Source organism: Neovison vison, chromosome 11 (assembly GCF_020171115.1).
Source record: "Neovison vison isolate M4711 chromosome 11, ASM_NN_V1, whole genome shotgun sequence".
In the NCBI taxonomy this organism is placed as follows: Eukaryota; Metazoa; Chordata; class Mammalia; order Carnivora; family Mustelidae; genus Neogale; species Neogale vison.
In genome coordinates this window covers 149,035,520-149,055,249 of record NC_058101.1, presented here as the reverse complement: position 1 = coordinate 149,055,249, position 19,730 = coordinate 149,035,520, and the positions used below count along the sequence as shown (strand labels likewise).

The 19,730-nt window shown below is 35.7% G+C and overlaps 1 protein-coding gene across 5 annotated transcripts in view; it reads left to right on the top strand.

Moving 5' to 3' along the window:
* Positions 1-18,338, top strand: part of GAB1 (GRB2 associated binding protein 1) — a 126,614-nt gene extending 108,276 nt beyond the window's left edge. For all 5 annotated transcript variants that reach the window (XM_044224957.1, XM_044224955.1, XM_044224958.1 and 2 more), the window contains 3 exons: positions 5,932-6,055; positions 11,277-11,399; positions 14,015-18,338. In XM_044224957.1, the coding sequence (XP_044080892.1) occupies positions 5,932-6,055; positions 11,277-11,399; positions 14,015-14,173 (406 nt within the window). In that variant the 3' untranslated portion in view covers positions 14,174-18,338. The remainder of the gene's footprint in view (positions 1-5,931; positions 6,056-11,276; positions 11,400-14,014) is intronic.
* The last annotated feature ends 1,392 nt before the right edge of the window (positions 18,339-19,730 follow it).

Here is a 19,730-nt window from a genome sequence, read left to right as displayed (position 1 = left end):
AATAACTGGAACAGTGGTTCCCAAAATATGGTCCGGAAAGCCTGCCTTTTTGGGGTTCTGTGAAGTCAAATTCTCATTAAGATGCCACAATGTCTTTTGCCTTTTCCACTCTTTTTCTCTCATGAGTATCTGCCGGAGTTTTCCGAAGGCTACATAGTGTTTAGTCATATCTCTGGGACAGATAATAAATAGAAAATATTTGTATACTCTTGTGGTATTTTTTTTGTTTGTTTTTATGTGTAAGTCTTTTTTAAATTCAGTTAATTAACATATAATATCTTACTAGTTTCAGAGGTAGAGGTCAGTGATTCATCAGTCTTACATGTTACCCAGTGCTCATTCATCACATCCTTCTTTAATGTCCATCACCTAGTTACCCCATCCCCCCACCTCCCTTCCCTTCAGCAACCTTCAGTTTGTTACCTATGATTAAGAGTTTCTTATGGTTTGTCTCCCTCTCCGGTTTCATCTTGTATGATTTTTTCTTCTCTTCCCCATGCTCCTCTGTAAATTCCACATATGAGTGAGATCATATGATAATTCTGTCTCTCATTGACTTATTTAGCTTAGTTTGAGTTCTATCCACGTTTTTGCAAATGGCAAGATTTCTTTTTTTTTTTTTTTGATGGTGGAGTAATATTCCATTGTATATACATATATACCACATCTTCTTTATCCATTCATCTGTTGATGGACATCTAGCCTCTTTCCATAGTTTGGCTATTGTGGACTTGTGGACAGTGCTGCTATAAACATTCCAGGTGCACTTGCCCCTTCAGATCACTACATTTGTACCTTTGGGGTAAATACCCAGTAGTGCAATTGCTGGGTCATAGGGTAGCCCTATTTTCAAATTTTTGAGGATCCTCCATACTGTTTTCCAGACTGGCTGCACCAGCTTGCATTCCCACCAGCAGTGTAGGAGGGTCTGCCTTTCTCCACATCCTCTCCAACATCTGTCATTTCCTGACTTGTTAATTTTAGCCATTCTGACTGGTGTGAGGTAGTATCTCATTAAGGTTTTGATTTGTATTTCCCTGATGCCGAGTGATGTGGAGCACTTTTTCATGTTGTTGGCCGTTTGGGTGTCTTTTTTGCAGAAATGTCTGTTCATGTCTTCTGCCCATTTCTTGATTGGATGATTTGTTCTTTGGGTGTTGAATTTGATAAGTTCTTTATAGATTTTGGGTACTAGCCCTTTATCTAATAAGACATTTGCAAATATCTTCTCCCATTCTGTCAGTTGTCTTTTGTGGGTTTTTTTTTTCCTGTTTCCTTTGTTGTGCAAAAGCTTTTTTCTTGATGAAGTCCCAGTAGTTCATTTTTGCCTTTGAAGATATGTCTAGCAAGAACTTGCTATGTCTGAGGACGAAGAGGTTGCTGCCAGTGTTCTCTAAGATTTTGATGGATTCCTGTCTCACATTTAGGTCTTTCATCCATTTTGAGTCTATTTTTGTGTATATAGTGGTATAAAGTGGTCAAGTTTCATTGCTCTGCATGTGGCTGTCCAATATTTGGAACACCATTTGTTGAAGAGACTGCCTTTTTTTCCACTGGACATTCTTTCCTCCTTTGTCGAAGATTAGTTGACCAAGAATCTCTGAGGATCCATATCTGGGCTCTCCATTCTGTTGCATTGATATATGTGTCTGTTTTTGTGCCAGTACCATACTCTCTTGATGATTACAGCTGTGTAATAGAGCTTGAATTCCGAGAGTATGATGCTACCAGCTTTGGTTTTCTTTTTCAACATTCCTTTGGCTATTCGGGGTCTTTTCTGTTTCCTTACAAAATTTAGGGTTATTTGTTCAGTTCTGTAAAAAAAGTTGATGGTATTTTGAAGGGGGTTACAATGAATTGCTCTAGGTATCGTAGACATTTTAACAATATTTGTTCTTCCAGTTCACAACTTGGAATGTTTTTCCATTTCTTTGTGTTGTCCTCAGTTTCTTTCATGAGTGGTCTATAGTTTTCAGAGTACAGATCTTTGCTTCTTTGGTTAGGTTCATTCCTAGGTATCATGGGTTTTGATGCAATTGTAAATGGGATCAGCTCCTTAATTTCTCTTTCTTCTGTCTCATTGTTAAGTGTATAGAAATGCAACCGATTTCTGTGCATTGATTTTATTTCCTGCCACTTTGCTGAATTCTTTTATGAGTTCTAGCAATTTGGGGGTTGAGTCTTTTGGGTTTTCCACATAGAGTATCATATCATCTGCAAAGAGTGAGAGTTTGACTTCCTTGCCAATTAGGATGCCTTTTATTTCTTGTTGTTGTGTGCTTGCTGGGGTTAGAACTTCTAATACTATGTTGAACAACAGTGGTGAGAGTGGACATCCCTAGCATGTACCTGACCTTAGGGGGAAAGCTCTTAGTTTTTCCTCTTTGAGAATGATATTCACTGTGAGTTTTCATAGATAGCTTTTATGATATTGAGGTGTGTACCCTCTATCCCTACACTGTGGAGAGTTTTGATCAAGAAAAAATGCTGTACTTTGTCGAATGCTTTTTCTGCATCTGTTGAGAGAATCATATGGTTCTTGTCCCTTCTTTTATTAATGTAGTGTATCACAGTGATTTATTTCTGAATGTTCAACCACGATTGCGTCCCAGGAATAAATTCCACTTGGCCGTAGTGAATAATCCTTTTAAGGTACTGTTGGACCTATTGGCTAGTATTTTGGTGATAATTTTTGCATCCATGTTCTTCCGTAATATTGGCCTGTAATTCTCCTTTTTGGTGGGGTCTTTGTCTGGTTTGGGGATCAAGGTAATGCTGGCCTCATAAAAAGAGTTTGGGAGCTTTCCTTCCATTACTATTTTTTTGAAACAACTTTGGTTGTTTGGTGTTTGGTAGAATTCCCCTGGGAAGCCATCTGGCCCTGGGCTCTTGTTTGTTGGGAGATTTTTTATTATTCAGTTTCCTTGCTGGTTACCAGTCTGTTGGGTTTTCTATTTCTTCCTGGCTCAGTTTTGGTAGTTTATACAACTCAAGGAGTACATCCATTGCCTGATTTGTTGGCATATAATTGGTCATAATGTGTTCTTATAATTGCTTCTATTTCTTCAGTGTTGACTGTAATCTCTCCTCTTTCACTCATGATTGTATTTATTTGGGTCCTTTCTCTTTTCTTTCTGGTAAGTCTGGCCCAGGGTTTATCAATCTTATTAATTCTTTCAAAGAACCAACTCCTAATTTCATTGATTTGTTCTACTGTTCTTTGGTTTCTATTTCATTGATTTCTGCTCTGATCTTTATGATTTCTCTTCTCCTGCTGGGTTTACGCTTTCTTTGCTGTTCTTTCTTCAGCTCCTTAGGTGTAAGGTTAGGTTGTGTATTTGAGACCTTTCTTGTTTTTTGAGAAAGGCTTGTATTGCTATATACTTTCCTCTCAGGACCACCTTTGCTGTGTCCCAGAGATTCTGAACTGTTGTGTTTTCATTTTCATTTGTTTCCATGCATTTTTTAAATTCTTCTTTAATTCCCTGGTTGACTCATTTATTCTTTAATAGGATGCTCTTTAGCCTCCATGAATTTGAGTTCTTTCCAACTTTCCTCTTGTGATTGAGTTCTAGTTTCAGAGCACTGTGGTCTGAAAATATGCAGGGAACGATCCCAGTCTTTTGGTACTGATTGAAACCTGATTTTTGACCCAGGATATGATCTATTCTGGAAAATGTTTCATGTGCACTAGAGAAGAATGTGTGTTCTGTTGCTTTGGGATGGAATGTTGTGAATATATCTGTGATATCGATCTGTCCATTTCAGTGAGTAGGGAGTTAAAGTCCCCAATATTATTGTATAATTATCAACCTGTTTCTTTAATTTGTTATTAATTGGTTTATATAATTGACTGCTCCCAGGTTAGGGGCATACATATTTATAGTTTTTAGATATTCTTGTTGGATAGACCCTTTAATTATGATATAGTGCCTTTCCTCATCTTTTATTACAGTTTTTGGTTTAAAATCGAATTTGTCTGATACAAGGATTGCTACTCCATTTTTCTTTGGATGTCCATTAGCATGATAAATGGTTTTCAGCCCCTTCACTTTCAATCTGGGGATGTCTTCAGGTCTAAAATGAGACTTTACAGATAGCATATCCACGGTTCTTGCTTTTTTATCCAGTTTGATACCCTGTGTCTTTTGATTGGGAGCATTTAGCCTATTTACCTGCAGGGTAACTATTGAAAGATATGAATTTAGTGTCACTCTATTGCTTGTAAAGTGACTGTTTCTGTATATTGTCTCTGTTGCTTTCTGGTCTATGTTACCTTTAGGTTTTCTCTTTGCTTAGAGGACCCCTTTCAGTATTTCCTGTAGGGCTGGTTTGGTGTTTGCAAATTCTTTTAGTTTTTGTTTGTCCTGGAAGATTTTTATCTCTCTTTCTGTTTTCAATGACAGCCTAGCTGGTTGTAGTATTCTTGGCTGCATATTTTTCTTGTTTAGTGCCTGGAATGTATCATGCCAAGTCCTTTCTGGCCCTCTAGGTGTCTGTGGATAGGTCTGCTGCCAATCTAATGTTCTGCCCTTTTAGGTTATAGACCTCTTGTCCCAAGTCACTTTCAGCATTTTCTCTTTGTCGCTGAGATTTCCAAGTCTCACTATTATATGTTGAGGTGTTGACTTATTTTTATTGATTTTGAGAGGGGTTCTCTGTGCCTCCTGGATTTTGATGCCTGTTTTCGTCCACAAATTAGGGAAGTTCTCCGCTATAATTTGCTCCAGTCTATCTTCTGCCCCTCTCTCTCTTTCTTCTTCATCTGGGATCCCAATTATTCTAATATTGTTTGGTCTTATGATATCACTTATCTCTCAAATTCTCCCCTTGTGTTCTAGTAGTTGTTTCTTCCTCTTTTTTTCAGCTTCTTTGTTCTCCATCATTTGACCTTCTATATCACTAATTCTCTCTTCTGTCTCATGTATCCTAGCAGTTAGACCCTCTGTTTTTTTTATTGCATCTCATTAATAGCCTTTTTGATTTCAGCTTGGTCAGATTTTAGTTCTTTTATTTCTCCAGAAAGGGATTTTCTAGTGTTGTCTATGTTTTTATTCAATCCCAGCTAGTATCTTTATAATCGTTATTCTGAACTGTAGTTCCAACATCTTAACTTATGTCCATCCTAATTAGGTTTCTGGCCGTAAGTTCTGCCTCTTGTTCTCTTTTTTGAGTTGAGTTTTTCCGTCTTGTCATTCTTGCAGAAAGTGGTTGCTTTTCTATTTGTAAAGTTGCAGCTATTCTTTTCTTACCTCTCCAGTTGAGTTCTGAGGTGTTCAGAATTATTTGATAGCTATTTAGCTAAATTCCTGGGACCAGACAAAATTAAGGTCTCCAACTCCTCTGCCATCTTGGACTATTACTCTTGTGTTTTTAAAAAATTTATATTATTTGTAATATGGTAAATAGGTGTAACCCAAATAAACAATGTTCTTTGGCGTTCTCAATAATTCTTAAGGGTATAAATGGTTCACAAGACTAGAAATTTCTGAGACCCACTGATCTGGAAAATATGGCAGTTTTTTGTGGGGGTTATTTAATCAAGATTTTTTAAAATATGTGTAGGGAAATGAATGAATATGTGAAGTTACAAACCTGCATTAAATATGTGTTAGTGTTTTATGTGTTCATATAGCTAGTTCTTTTTAACTAGGAACTCTTCAATATTTCTTTTCGTATCTGTGATTTTCTACTTATCCCCAAATCACTGACAGTACTTTTTTTGTTCTTCACAAGGAACTTGATGCCTGAAGATATACCATGTGCATTTGAATGTATGCAATAAATTTCATTAAAATAAATGTGTATTATAAATGATTGTAAACTTCCATGATATTTCTGAAAGAATGTAAACTCTCACTCATTTTTAGTTTGGAAGTGATTTTAGAAATTGTCCAGGTTTAGGTTTGTAACAGTGGTTTCTGTAATTAGCTCCTCTAGGTTTCCCTTGTCTCCCCGACCGGACTCAGTGCACAGCACAACTTCAAGCAGTGACTCCCACGACAGTGAAGAGAATTATGTTCCCATGAACCCAAACCTGTCCAGCGAGGACTCAGTATGTAAAGTCTTTACAAGCAGCCCTTCCAGGTCCTGCAGGCCAGGACCTTTCTTCCCATCTCTACATCTTACCCTTACATCCTTCTTTATATACTTAAGGACAAAGGATAGAAGACAACTTTTTAAAGTGCTTCTTAAATAATAAATGCTTCTTAAATAATAAGCTTCTTAAATAATAATATGATAAAGTTTAAAACCAATAAAGTGTCAGTGTGTAATATCAGCATCTATAAAGTAGATTAGAATGAGTTAAAAATCATAAAATTTTATAGTTATATTTATTTTAAGATATATTTAAATTTTTGAAACTATTCAAAAAAATATAGTGGAGTATTGCACAATGCAGTTCTCTAGGCCCACTGTACCCTTAGAGTGAAATGATCTTATATAAGAGGTCTTTGACAATCTTTCAGTAATATACCCTTAGGTATGACTTAAAGATTACAGACCTGATTTGTTTCAGATTGACTTTACAAACCTGATTTGTTTCAGAATGGCTGTATTACCATAAGGCACAAGAATTTTATAACTGTAGCAAGCTTGTGTTCCGTCGAAATTTTAAGTTGCCAGAAAATACTTCAGATATTTAAGAATAAAATCTGATTTTAATGTTTAAAAATATTTTACTTTTATTTTCCCTCAAATCAGATTCAGTGCTTGCTCTGTTACTTGTATTTTAGTAGATGAGTATATCAGTTATGATTAGATTCACCGCTGAGTAACAAAAAGTAAACAAATAACAGTGATTTAAAACAGATGTTTATTTCTCCTCATGTAAGAGTCCAGAGAGAGTCAAGCCATGGTTGTTGTGGCAGAGCCCTGTTCTACAGAGTCCTTGGCGACTCTGACCCCTTCCAGCTCTCCCATCTGCCATCTTCTAGGTGTGGCTCACAAGCTCATAGAACAAGGTCGTGCTGCACCAGCAGTTCACATTCTAGGCCTCAGGATAGAGCACAGTCTATCTGCTTATAAAGAAGGTTCCCAGAAACTGCTGTACACACCGTGTGGCCACATACATATGAAGGGGGCTGGGAAATATCCTTTCTTCTGAGGGACAGTGGGCCTGGCTAAAAACCCATTCACATGAGAGAAGGAAAGGCAGCTGCTAGGGCACAACCAGGTAGTATCTGCCAAGGTAAGCAAACATGTCATATCAAAATTTGGAATGGGTAACATTTTAGTGGCTTTATTTTCTTTAGAGTGATACTCTAGAGGTTCAAATAGAAAAGTCCATTTCTAGCAACAAATTTGTTTTACATCTTTAATGTACTTTACGCAAAAACAGGTTCCTTATAAAAATGAAATGATTTGAAAAGCTTGATGTGGTGCTTAAATTAATTAACTTTGAAATATCAAATGTAGGGACGCCTGGGTGGCTCAGTTGGTTAAGCAGCTGCCTTCGGCTCAGGTCATGATCCCGGCATCCTGGGATCGAGTCCCGCATCGGGCTCCTTGCTCGGCAGGGAGCCTGCTTCTCCCTCTGCCTCTGCCTGCCATTCTGTCTGCCTGTGCTCGCTCTTTCACCCTCTCTCTCTCTGATAAATAAATAAAATCTTAAAAAAAAAAAAATTAAAAAAAAAAGAAATATCAAATGTATATGATGTTCAAAATGAATAAGATAATTTAAAATATTTACATCAGTCCTGGATTAGAATACAAACTAGCTATATCAATAATCCTTTCACTGATTTTTAAGGCAGTTTTTACTAAATGGTTTCTGCTTTTACATTTATAATTTTTTAATTTGATAAGTGGGGTTTTACTTTTATTAACTTTTTTTTTTCATCATAGTAAATAGACTGGTAAAAGTCTACATAAATCCTCAGTGTGGTATCAGAGTACATACTGTCATCAATTTTTATCTTTACCTGGTTGAATGGATTTTTTTTAATTACAAAAGCAATTATTTTTTGAGATACTAAGAGTTTCCTTTTGCCCAAAATAGTAAATTACCATAAAAATCTTAGAAAGGACATGTATTAGGCAAGTTTGGAAATGTGATTTGTTATGACTTAGTGTTAGGTGAAAGGAAAACATGAGAAAGAAAAACATTACATTCAGAAAGTCAAAGAAAATAAAAGTATTCTTTTATAGCTTGTAGCATTAAGCCAGAAAGATACTTTTGCCTGCCAGCCAATGATTTTCTAAAGTACTTAGGTCCTAAGTGTTAGAAATAAGCAAAAATATTCCTGATGAAAACACCGCCCTCCCACACACACACGCCCCTCACCCTACACAATAGAAAAGCCAACCACCATTTCCATTTACTCATGCTGCCAGCTGCAAGAGTTCATCATAGCCCAGACAATTCTTCCTTAGAAAAGAATGTGATATAGTTACAACAGTGTTTTCCATACCTCTTGGGAGTTAGTGCATTAATGGAATACCATAGAAATTCACAAGATCTCATTATTCTAGGACAGATGAAGTCAGTAAAAAATTGTCTTGGAGAAGTTGAAACAGGATCAGATCAAATCAGATCAGATCAAATCTGTCTTATGCCTACAGTGAAGATTAAATTCGGTACGTTGAAGATTCAAAGCATGATACATTTCCATACTGGTGATCATAGAACAGGTGGTGTTGAATGAAACCATGATGCTGCCTATTAATTTATACAGAGATCTAAAGTCAGGCATTCATGCAGTGAACCCTTAATATGACACTTGAAATTTGTGTGACTGTACATCACTACTAAAGATGTAAATATTGTTATATAGCAATAACAACAAAAATATATTCAACAATTTTCCATACTTTAAAAAGAACTTTAGAAAATCAAAGCACTACTGTTTTTTGGTTTTTGTTTTTTTTTAATTCACAGAACGTTATGATCATTCCTAGAATCTTAGGGTTTTTCTAAACTGTTTTGGGAAAAAAGTGGGTTAAGGACTAGAAAGCAGACACAGGCTGTTTTTGGTTGAGATTAGAACAAGAGTAAATGGACTACCTTGCAGGGATCCAAATTTTAATAATACTTAAAGATGAACAAATTTCCAATTCTAATAATAACTAGACAGAAAACAGTTTAACTAGCAATTCTGAGAAATTCTCTTTAGGAACAATTTGTTGAGTTTAAATGTGTACATCATATAAGCTCATAGGCTCCTTTGATAGTCTTTCCATACTGTGAACAACTGTAGGTATTTCCAGTTAGGGGAATTCCGGGTATGGGTTCTTTCATGAGTCACATTTGAATACAAAATTTTACACACACACACTTCTGCTTGATTTTTTATGTGAGAATGAAATATGGAGTCATTCAGAAAAAAAAATCAGTTTTTTTATGAATTAGGAAAAAAAAGGGAGAGGAATTTAATACCTATAATTGAGCAGCAAAACTTGCTTACACGTTTTTGTGCCTTACATGTTACTGTCAATATTTTTTTAATGCTTTATCAGTAGTAGTTCATAGATTTGGTCAAAAGATCTGTTCCTACAAATAGAGCCCTCACATTCAGTCCTGTAGCTGCTCCTACATAAGTATACTGTGTACAGTATGTAATATACACGGTAGACTGCACAGTATTGTGTCTGTGGGTACATGCAATTCAGACCACGTCCTGCTCACCAGGCCATGGACCCTGGCACAGATCTCTGTAGACCTGCAGACAGGAGTACCTTCTCTAATTCACAGAAATGTTTCACACTGGCTATTAGCACCCCTGCTTCAAAAGAGGAAATGAATTCAGTGTTTTTCTAGCAATTTCCTTTGCCTGAACCACAGTTTACTTTGTTTAACTTGAGCTAGAAGAAAAGGAGTAGCAATATAAAAGGATCAAGAGGGGGCACCTGGGTAGCTTGGTCAAGCATCCAACTCTTGATTTCAATTTCAGCTCAGGTCATGAACTCAGAGTTCTGAGATTAAGCCCTGCCTGGGGCTGTGGGCTGGACATGGAGCCTGGTTAAGATTCTCTCTTTCCCTCTCTCCACCCCACCCCTGCTGGTATGTGTGCTCTCTTTAAAAAAAAAAAAAAAAAACAAGAAGAAGAAGAAGAAAACCAGATTTATGGAGTTTCCAAATTGTTTTGTTTATTAGAACAAGTATAACTTTTGAATATATTACATCATTATGGTTTTCTTCAGAAGTATGAGATAATATGTGAATATTCATATGTACATGATAGAAGACGCAAGGATGGAAGCTGCTAATGTCTTGACTACAAGATGTCCAGAATATTTCTAGGTGAGGTTGGAAGCAGCAAGGCAGGGAAACAAAGCATTTGTTGGCACACATTTAGAACTATTTTAATTAGCGTAGAGGGTATATGTAGGGGCATAAATTCATGTCATCCTTTCCTTCCTGTTCAGCATTGATCTTCAAGTTCCTAACAGCTTGTTTCTTTTGCATTTTGCCGTCTCAGGCTTTTTCATTTTTATCATTTATTGGTGTCCTCTATCTTCTTTTTCCTTTATCTTTTTTTAGAGAGTAGCTCTTCAATTGTACAATTCCTATTAACACAGAAGAAATAAGGCTAAAGAGAAGACAAAAGAAATGAAGTGGTAAAAATTCTAGATGGTTAAAACAAAACAGACTTTGCCAGTGCAATAATTGTTTATAGCCTTTAGTTAATATACATATTCTAAACTAATTTCAGTGTGAGAGCTTTTTTTTTTTTAAAAGATTTATCAATTTATTTATTTGAGAGAGAGAGAGAGCATGCAGGTAAGCAGGAGGAGGGACAGAGGGAGAGGGAGACTCCAGCAGACTCCCTGCTGAGCACAGAGCCGATCGCATGACCCTGACATCATGACCTGAGCTGAAACCAAGAGTCAGTCGCTCAACTTACTGAGCCACCCAAGTGCTCCAAAATGAAAGCTTTTCAATAAAATATAGGACTTTTTAAAGACTTTAATTAGAAAGCAAGGAGTGAAAGGATCTGGTAGTTTAAAAATGTAATTGAGTAAAGATACCATTTTAATAATGTTCAGGTGGCACTCTCACAACTAATTGTAGCTTGATGTTTCAGTATTAGTTTGAACAGTTTGACTTTTTAAACTACGTTTAACTTGCTCTAAGCTAAGTTATAACTAATTTTATTATTAATATTACTTATTTTTCTCTAATCCTAAAAGGTTATTTAACTTTCTAAGCAGACATTATTTTAAACCATGTCCTCTTGAAATAAATATTTTGGCTTTAGTAGATGACGATGAACAAGATAAGCAGTATGTCTCATGGATATCCAACAGTTGATTTGTTGTATTACCATTTTCAGAATCTTTTTGGCAGTAATAGTCTTGATGGAAGAAGCAGTCCTATGGTCAAGCCCAAAGGAGACAAACAAGTGGAATACCTAGATCTAGATTTAGATTCTGGGAAATCCACACCACCACGTAAGGTAAGTGAAATCTCATTCTATAAAAACAATTAGCTCACCTTTTTTAAACCCACAGAATCATGTTTCCTTTGAGTAAATTTTATTAGTATGTTTAATTTAAACTTAATAAAGTCTATTACTTAATAGCTTCATAAATCACAATTAACAAAGTTATGGAGATAAGAAGTTGCTTTTTTTCCTTTTTAATGTTATAGAAATGATATGCTTCTATTTTAGTGGTTACTTTTGAAGTGCTTGCTTAGCTAAATCTGAAGTTATTCATTATCTTCATACTCTTTCCATTGTTAGCTCACCTTACTCCCCTTCTGACATATGTGCTATTTTTGACCAAAGTTTTGCTTTTTTCCATTTTTTAAATCCACAAATTACACAGTAGTAGTAGTAGGAGGAGGAGGAGGAGTATTCTTATAATATAGACAGTGTTTACTTATATTTTCCTCATATTTGCAAACTTCTCTTTCTTACCATTTCTTCTTATATTTTAGCCCTTCCTCCCATATTCATTTTTTCTCTCTTTTTTTCTGTTTTTCTTGAGAGAGGTGGACTGGGGAGGGGTGGGGAGGGCATGTGAGGAGAAGAGGAGAGAGAGAAGGAAAGAGAATCTTAAGCAGGCTTCACACCCAGCACAGAGCCCAACTCAGAGCTCTATCTCACAACCCTGAGATCATGACCTGAGCTGAAATCAAGAGTTGGTTGCTTAACCCCGGTTAATCATTTTTTCTTCCTCCTGAAATACATCTTTTAGAAGTTCCTCTTGGGGGGAGGAGGAGCCTGTTAGTGTTAGATTTTTGCAATTTTTCTGTGAGTGAAAAAGTCTCTATTTTGTCCTTGTTCTTGAAAAAGTTTTTTTGAGTTCACAGTTCTTGATTGGCAATAAATTTCTCTCAACACATAGAAGATACTGTTCACTATCATCTGGCTTCCATTGTTCCTGTTGAAAAATATGCTGTCAATCTAATTATAGTTCCTTTATAGATCATTTGTCTGGCTGATGTTAAGATCTTTTCTGTATCTTTAGTATTCTACAGATTTACTACAATGTACCTAGACATAGATTCCTTTTTATTTATCACGCTTGATGGAAGTTGTACTGTTTTTATGTCTGGGTTTGTATTAATCAATGCTGGAAAAGTCCTAGTCATTACCTCTTTTTTTTCCAGTAATTACTTCTTTAAATACAGCTTTTCAACTATTCCTCTTATCCTCTCATTTGAGGTTTCTTATTACAGATTAGTTAGAACTTACTCTATTTTCCATACATCTTCACCTTTTCATATTTTCTTTCTATTCATCTCTTTGTGCTTCTCTGGATATTTTTTTTTTATCTGTCACCAAGTTCACTATCACAATTATCATGTTTAACCCATTGTTTAATTTTTAATTTCAGTTATTTTATTTTTATTTCTAAAATGAAATTTTGCTTGTTTTTTAAAATATACCTAGCTGTTTTGAATAGTTTCTTACTCCTTTTATTTAGTTTTCTTGATTCCTTTAAAGATTTTGTGCATATATATTTTATACTGTTTATTGTCATTTCAGTCCTTGGAGGTCTAAATCTGTGTTTATTCTTTCTGCTCACTCTTGATAGCTTATTTCCTTACATGTTTTATTCCTTTTTTTTGCAAATTCATTTTCCTGAGTGTATCTGTGGGGATTCTGCAGACCTAAATTTCCTTCAAAATAGATTTGCATTTTCTTCTGCTGGGAAGCACTGTGGGACCACCTCAGTTCCCTTTAAGGGTCCCTAGCTTAACAGGATGGTTTCAGATTGGGCATGCCATCCCATCCAGGGCCTCCTAATTGCATTGCTGAGATTAACATTCATCCTAAAGATAACTATAAAGTTTACCGTGAGCAGCTCTTTGTCTCTCTGTTTTCCTCACACCTTGGGTATTTCTGTTACACTCCAGAGAGCCCAGCACTGCATTAAAAATTATATGTGTCTTAAGTTAGTTAGTATTTAGTTGTATTTTAGAAATAAGAGCTCCTGGGGCACCTGGGTGTCTCAGTCGGTTAAGCATCTACCTTTGGGCTCAGGTCATGATCCAGGGTCCTGCTCCCTGCTCAGCAGGGATCCTGTTTCTCCCTCTCCCTCTGCCACTCCCCCTACTTGTGTGCAGTCTCTCTCTCTCCCTCAAATAAATAAATAAAACCTTAAAAAAAAAAAAAAGTAAGAGATCCTGTCAGCCTATGTAGTTTGCCATTCTTGAGACACTGCTTTTCAAAAAACGTTTCTTAGCTCCAAAAGTAAACACTGATACATGTTCTAAGGACTTGAAAAAGTGAAGCTTCAGTTAGAGGGAGAAGTAAGCTGTGTATCTTAACATGAACCAGGGGTCTGCAATCCCTGTTTTCTAAGAGTTCCATCTGTGTTGGGAGCATTAGTCTGTGTTCTTATATATAGTAATTTTAAATTTAAGGGGAAAACAATGTACAATTAGGAAAAAAACAACATTTTTAGATTGAGGTAATGTTACTTTGTGTGTATGTGTGTATATGACCCAATAAGATTTCAGAGTTATTGACAACATGTGACTGTCTTGCATTTTAAGACTAAATTTCACTCAGAACTCTTTTATATGTGGGGCTTTTTGGTGTTCTTCTTTGCTTTTTAGCAAAAGAGCAGTGGCTCGGGCAGCAGTGTGGCTGATGAGAGAGTAGATTATGTTGTGGTTGACCAACAGAAGACCTTGGCTCTAAAGAGCACCCGGGAAGCCTGGACAGATGGGAGACAGTCCACAGAATCAGAAACACCAGCCAAGATTGTGAAATGAAAATACTGCTTTGCTGATTCTGAACAAAAGAGAACTGAATTGTAGAGATAAATCCTGTTTAACTGAAGAAGACTTGACACTTCTAGATAGATCCTCAACTGAGAAGAATTGAAGTCAAAGGACCTTTCAGACATAATCAAACAATTTAAACTGTAAATGGTGCTTTGTGGTATCTGAACAATTCATAACATGTAAATAATATGGGAAAATAGTGTTGTTTAGCCCAGAGAAACATTTGTTCCATAGTTAACTCACTAGTAGTATTACTGTATTTATGTATTTTTTCATTTAAAACATTGGTTTGGGTATTCCCAAATGTTCCTTAACATAATTCCTTTGGGAGTTCTTGTTTTTCCTCACACTACTCTATATAACAATACTAAGTTAACTAAGCTACTTTTAGATTTGAAAATTGCTCTTTAAAGTGCACTCTAACAACATTAAAATGAGAAGTAGATCCACAATTTACCTTTCTACCCGAAACTTCAGGTGATAACCATTAGCTTAAACTACAGAGTACAGTTGGACTCATCATTCACTGCCTTCCAGAATGCTGTGGATAATCATGTACTGGTGTCAGGAACTAATTCTCTGGTTCATGTACATTTAGTTTTCAGTGGTGGAACTTTATTACATTTTGTTTATTACAGTATTTTTGATTCATTGAGTGAAGATTCTGCCAGGTGGGGTCTTGCACCTTGGAAAGACTGAATAATTACACTGTCAAGTAAGACTGTAGATCACTTACAGCATGCAGTGATGATGTGCTCTCACACTTGTTAACGTGTATTAAACTTTACATTATTTGCAAAATGTAGGTTATGTAACTAATCAGGTACGTACCAGGCACCGATGTGCTAATACACTGATCAGGTTCAGATAATGAGCTTTAGTTGTGTTCTTGTAAGTCCTAATATTGGTTTCCAGTTTGGAGCTAATGAAACATTCACTGTTAGTTATAGCAACATACTGTGATTTTTTTAATTAGACAGTAATTCAGATTTATTACTCTTAAAAATGAAATTCTATCTTTTGACACCATAGTGCCCTTTCTATGATTTTTTTAACTTTACTTTATATTCTTCTTGGCCTTATATTTAAATCCCTATGCAATTAATATTTTATATCTACATTTTAAAAAATAGATGTTCTATAAGTGATTCTCATATGTAGCACTTATTGCTTTTCCAGTAAAAGAATTAAGGATTTTGTACTGTGATTTCTATTCACTGCCCTAATTCAAGAAATATTGAAGCATTGCTATAATGTGAAATCTTATAGTCATGGACCTCTTCCAACCAGATATCTGAAACAACCTAAGGAATTATATAATTCTTTCTCACCTATAATATGGTCCTGTGATATGGATATCAAAACCACAAACTTTTTATAGTGAGGCTATAGTTGTATTTATCTATTTTGGCTTTGCAGTGTAATTTAGAAAGCAGGTATAGTTGTTTGCTTGTTTTTTAACTAAGTTACATACAATCTTTTACTGATTTGAGACTTACTAACAGTTTTTGGAGGGGGCGGAGATAGGCGTGCCCACAGCTAAGGCATGATTCCTTCCATTCAGACCTCTAACTGTTGCCTAAGTACATAGATGTACCCTGATATCTGGTCTCTTGGCCATAGTACTGTGCCTAATCAATGTAATGGGTTTATTTCCCCAATTCATGAACTAAAAAATGTTCATAACAAGATGAATTGTAGACTAGTAACATTTGATGCTTTTAAATGTTTGCGTCTTTTTAAATGAAAACTAAAACCCAGGAGTGAATTTCCAGGTGGATCTTTAAATAAAAAGACTATTTGAATTTGGTGTGCGTAAGCTGTTTTGTAATGAAACCACAAAATAAAATCCAAAATTACTGAAATGTGCCTAAACTATTAAAACACACAGCACACTTGTGTAAAATTGCTAAGTTGTGTTACGTGGAAGATGAATGCATTTTCAGATTTAGAACACAACAGTAAATATATTCAATAAGTATATTATCAATTCAAAGGGGGAAATACTGTTTAAAGCTGCCTATCAAGAGTCTAAGGCAAATAGACATTTTTAGTGTGGATTTTCCATTTTTTACAAGTTCTCATTTTTTAAGACATGCAGTACTCTAATTTGTAGGAGTTTTCCCACTGTGCAGAATAATTTAAGAATTGAAATGTATTAGGCAGTTAGTTTTAGAAAACGTAATCACGTTAAAACATTGTATTAACGAATTAAAAGACAGTTTCTTATGGAGCCTCATTTTCCAAACATTTTTTAGCAGTGGAATCTTCAATAAAATTTTGTGTAACGCCAACACATGAAGTCTGAAAAGTTCATTTTATCAATGTAAATATTTTGGGTTCACATTTAAGTTTATTTATCTTAATCCATTACTAGGAATAAAATTTGCGAGTAACACAAATGTGTAATTGGCATTATAGAGTTGGCCAAAAACTTCAGCAGCCAATTTGTTTTATTTGCATATTATCAAGAAAGATTTGATTCGCACGAACTTAAGTAAGTGTAAATAATAGCAGGTTTTAAGCACACATCTCAGAATGTTCTTTAATTAGAGATAGCTGAAGTTGTATTCCAAGGTTTAAAAAAAACCATTCTTGTAGTGGAAGTTAATACATACACAGTCTTCAGTGTGGTTTAAAAAGGGGGGTGGTATGTAACACATTAGAGTGTCTATTTTTATTGTTTTAAAAATACACATTCATAAAAACAAAAATTTTTAAAACCCTAATCACCTCCAAAAAGCTGAGTTTTAGCCAGGCAAGATATGAAAACCACTGGTTAATCATGTGAATTACGTTATAAGTCAGAAGTCTTTTTCTCCCACATGTTTGATGTTGTGTATTTTTTATTTCTTACTTTGAAAAACAGTAAAATTTTATGAGGTTTTGAATACCAAAGCACAGTTCTGCTTTTAAGAATTGAAATTTAAACTTGAATAATTTAAGCTACTTAACCCATGGAAGGTATCACTTAGTAAGCTATAAAAGATGGTTTTTATCTACACTCTGTACATCTTCATCAATACCAGATAAGCTACTGTGAGCATTTTAGAGAATTCCATAAGGTACTGCTATGAATGTGTGTGTGTGTATAGCGTTGTATTTAATCATAGACTAAATTTGATAGAGAAACACTGCTATACTTGCACATTAAGGTCCTAAGTCAATTTCTTGTGGACTCTATAATTAATGGGGGGGTCACAGTCTTCATATTCATAAACGCATTTAAACTGGAAATTGAACACAGTGTTTGTATTTCTTTTTCTGCTAGTAGGAAGTTGTCTGCTTACCCGCCTTTAATGAAAACAGTATTTTTGATATTTTTTAAAACAGTAGCTACTTTATGCCTGTACACTGTACCATAGACAGTGATCTCAATTCTTGGATGCTTTCAAACGCTCTTAGTGCCTCTTTCTTTGGCCCACTGAAAGTATCGGTATTAGTATTTTGAATGAATACAAAACCTCTAGAAATTCAGAGACAACAAAGTCTCTTCTAACTCTGTCTTTGGGTCATTCTGGTGGGTCTTGTCCTTTATTGTCAAATAAGCAGTTGGGTCCATAGCAGGAATTGTACATATGACCAAATCAAGTGGCTACAGAGAGAGAGACATATACATACATATATACATACATACATACATACATACATATCTTAGGGTAAGACTGTCAATAACATCTGATATGCTATATGTAAATCTGTATATAATTTAAAACACTGACAGCTCTGAAATGAAAAGCCATGGTGTAAATGAATAATGTTGACATTATAGACTTGAGAGCATGAGAAGCTGATTGCCAGGTTGTGGAGATAATTGGTTTATACTCTGACTAAATATGTTTCTGTATTCCTACAGCTTGAAATAATTTAGCTTGTCTTCTTTTCCATAAACTTAACTTTCTTTAGGTTCATTATAATGTCTGTTATGAGTTTGAACAAACTGTTTAGTCAAGGGATTAATGTAGCTTCTACTTTCTTTCCCTAAAAAGACGTAGCTTTGTGTAAGTTGTTGTAACCTGCATCAATTGTTGATAATCATCCCAAATTTCGACAGCAAATCTTATGTATGTTTATTTTCCCTCCTTTGCACAAAATTTTTTGTAAAGATCCAATTGTAGGTATTTTCTGCTACCAAATAAAACTTTTCAAACAATTTGGCTTCAAGACTGTAACTAGTCAGTTTGGATACCAAGACTGTGAACTAAGGAAGACATATAAGTTTATATTTGTAACCCTTCTTTAGAGTCTACCTAAATAAAATAAAAAAACAATTCTTCCATTTACTATTCGTTGTCCCTTGAACAACATAGGTTTGACCTGTGTGGGTCCACTTATTCACAAATTCTTTTTAGTAAATAGGAACAGTGCTCTATTTTCCTTATGATTTGAGGGTTTGTTTTTTTTAAGATTTTATTTATTTGACAGAGATCACAAGTAGACAGAGAGCAGGCAGAGAAAGAGGGGGAAGCAGGCACCCCGCTGAGCAGAGAGCCTGATACGGGGCTCGATCCCAGGACCCTGAGAACATGACCTCATTGGAAGGCAGATGTTTAACCCACTGAGCCACCCAGGTGCCCCCCTTATGATTTTCTTAACAGCATTTTTCTAGCTTTATTTATTGTAAGAATACAGTATATAATGCACATAACACCAAATATGAGTTAATTGACAGTTTATATTATCAGTAAGTCATTTGGTCAACAGTAGATTATTTAGGGACGCCTGGGTGAATCATTTGGTTAGTGTCTGCCTTTGGCACAAATCATGATCTCAGGGTCTTGGGATTGAGTCCTACATTGGGCTTCTTGCTCAGCTGGGAGCCTGTTTCTCCTTCTGCCTGTAACTCCCCTTGCTTGTGTGCTTCCCCCCCAACTCTCTCTAACAAATAAATAAATAAAATCTTTTAAAAAAAACACACAGTAGATTATTAGTAGTTAAGTGTTAGGGAAATCAACAGTTAATGTAGGCTTTTAATTGTGCAAGGAAGGGGTCAGCATCCCTAAAGGGTTGTACTTTCCCAGCCCTACTTCCATAGGGTCGCTCCTTTTCTGCCACCAGGATCTCACTAGATCACGATGAAATACAATTATCACACTCTAACTCAATAAGAAAAACCTCTGAGACGGTTGCCACGTGCATAGGCCCTCGTTAGGCCTTCATTTAGCCCAAGTACTTCCAGCCTTTCGTTGAGTAAAAGGCCAATAAGTAAGGGTCTGCATGCAGCCTTTTCCATCAGAAAATACTTTTTATACATATAAAACATGACTTGGGAAGTGGTAACTGGCTGGGCTTCTCCATTTCTGTGAGAGTTTTCAAACATCTCCAGTACTTCATAAACGCCAAGGACCATGTCGGTCCTTTGGTCTACTCATGCCAGCATTTTGCAACTGACTCATTAGATTGCATTCGGGCAGTTTGGGGAATGTAAAAGTTATCTTTTTTGAGATCATTCACTCCTCATCTGTGTTCCTGTCACCTTGTAGGTGGTGACACTTCTATTTGCATTTTATTTCTTTGGGAAAAAAGCTGCTGTCTCTGATAAACA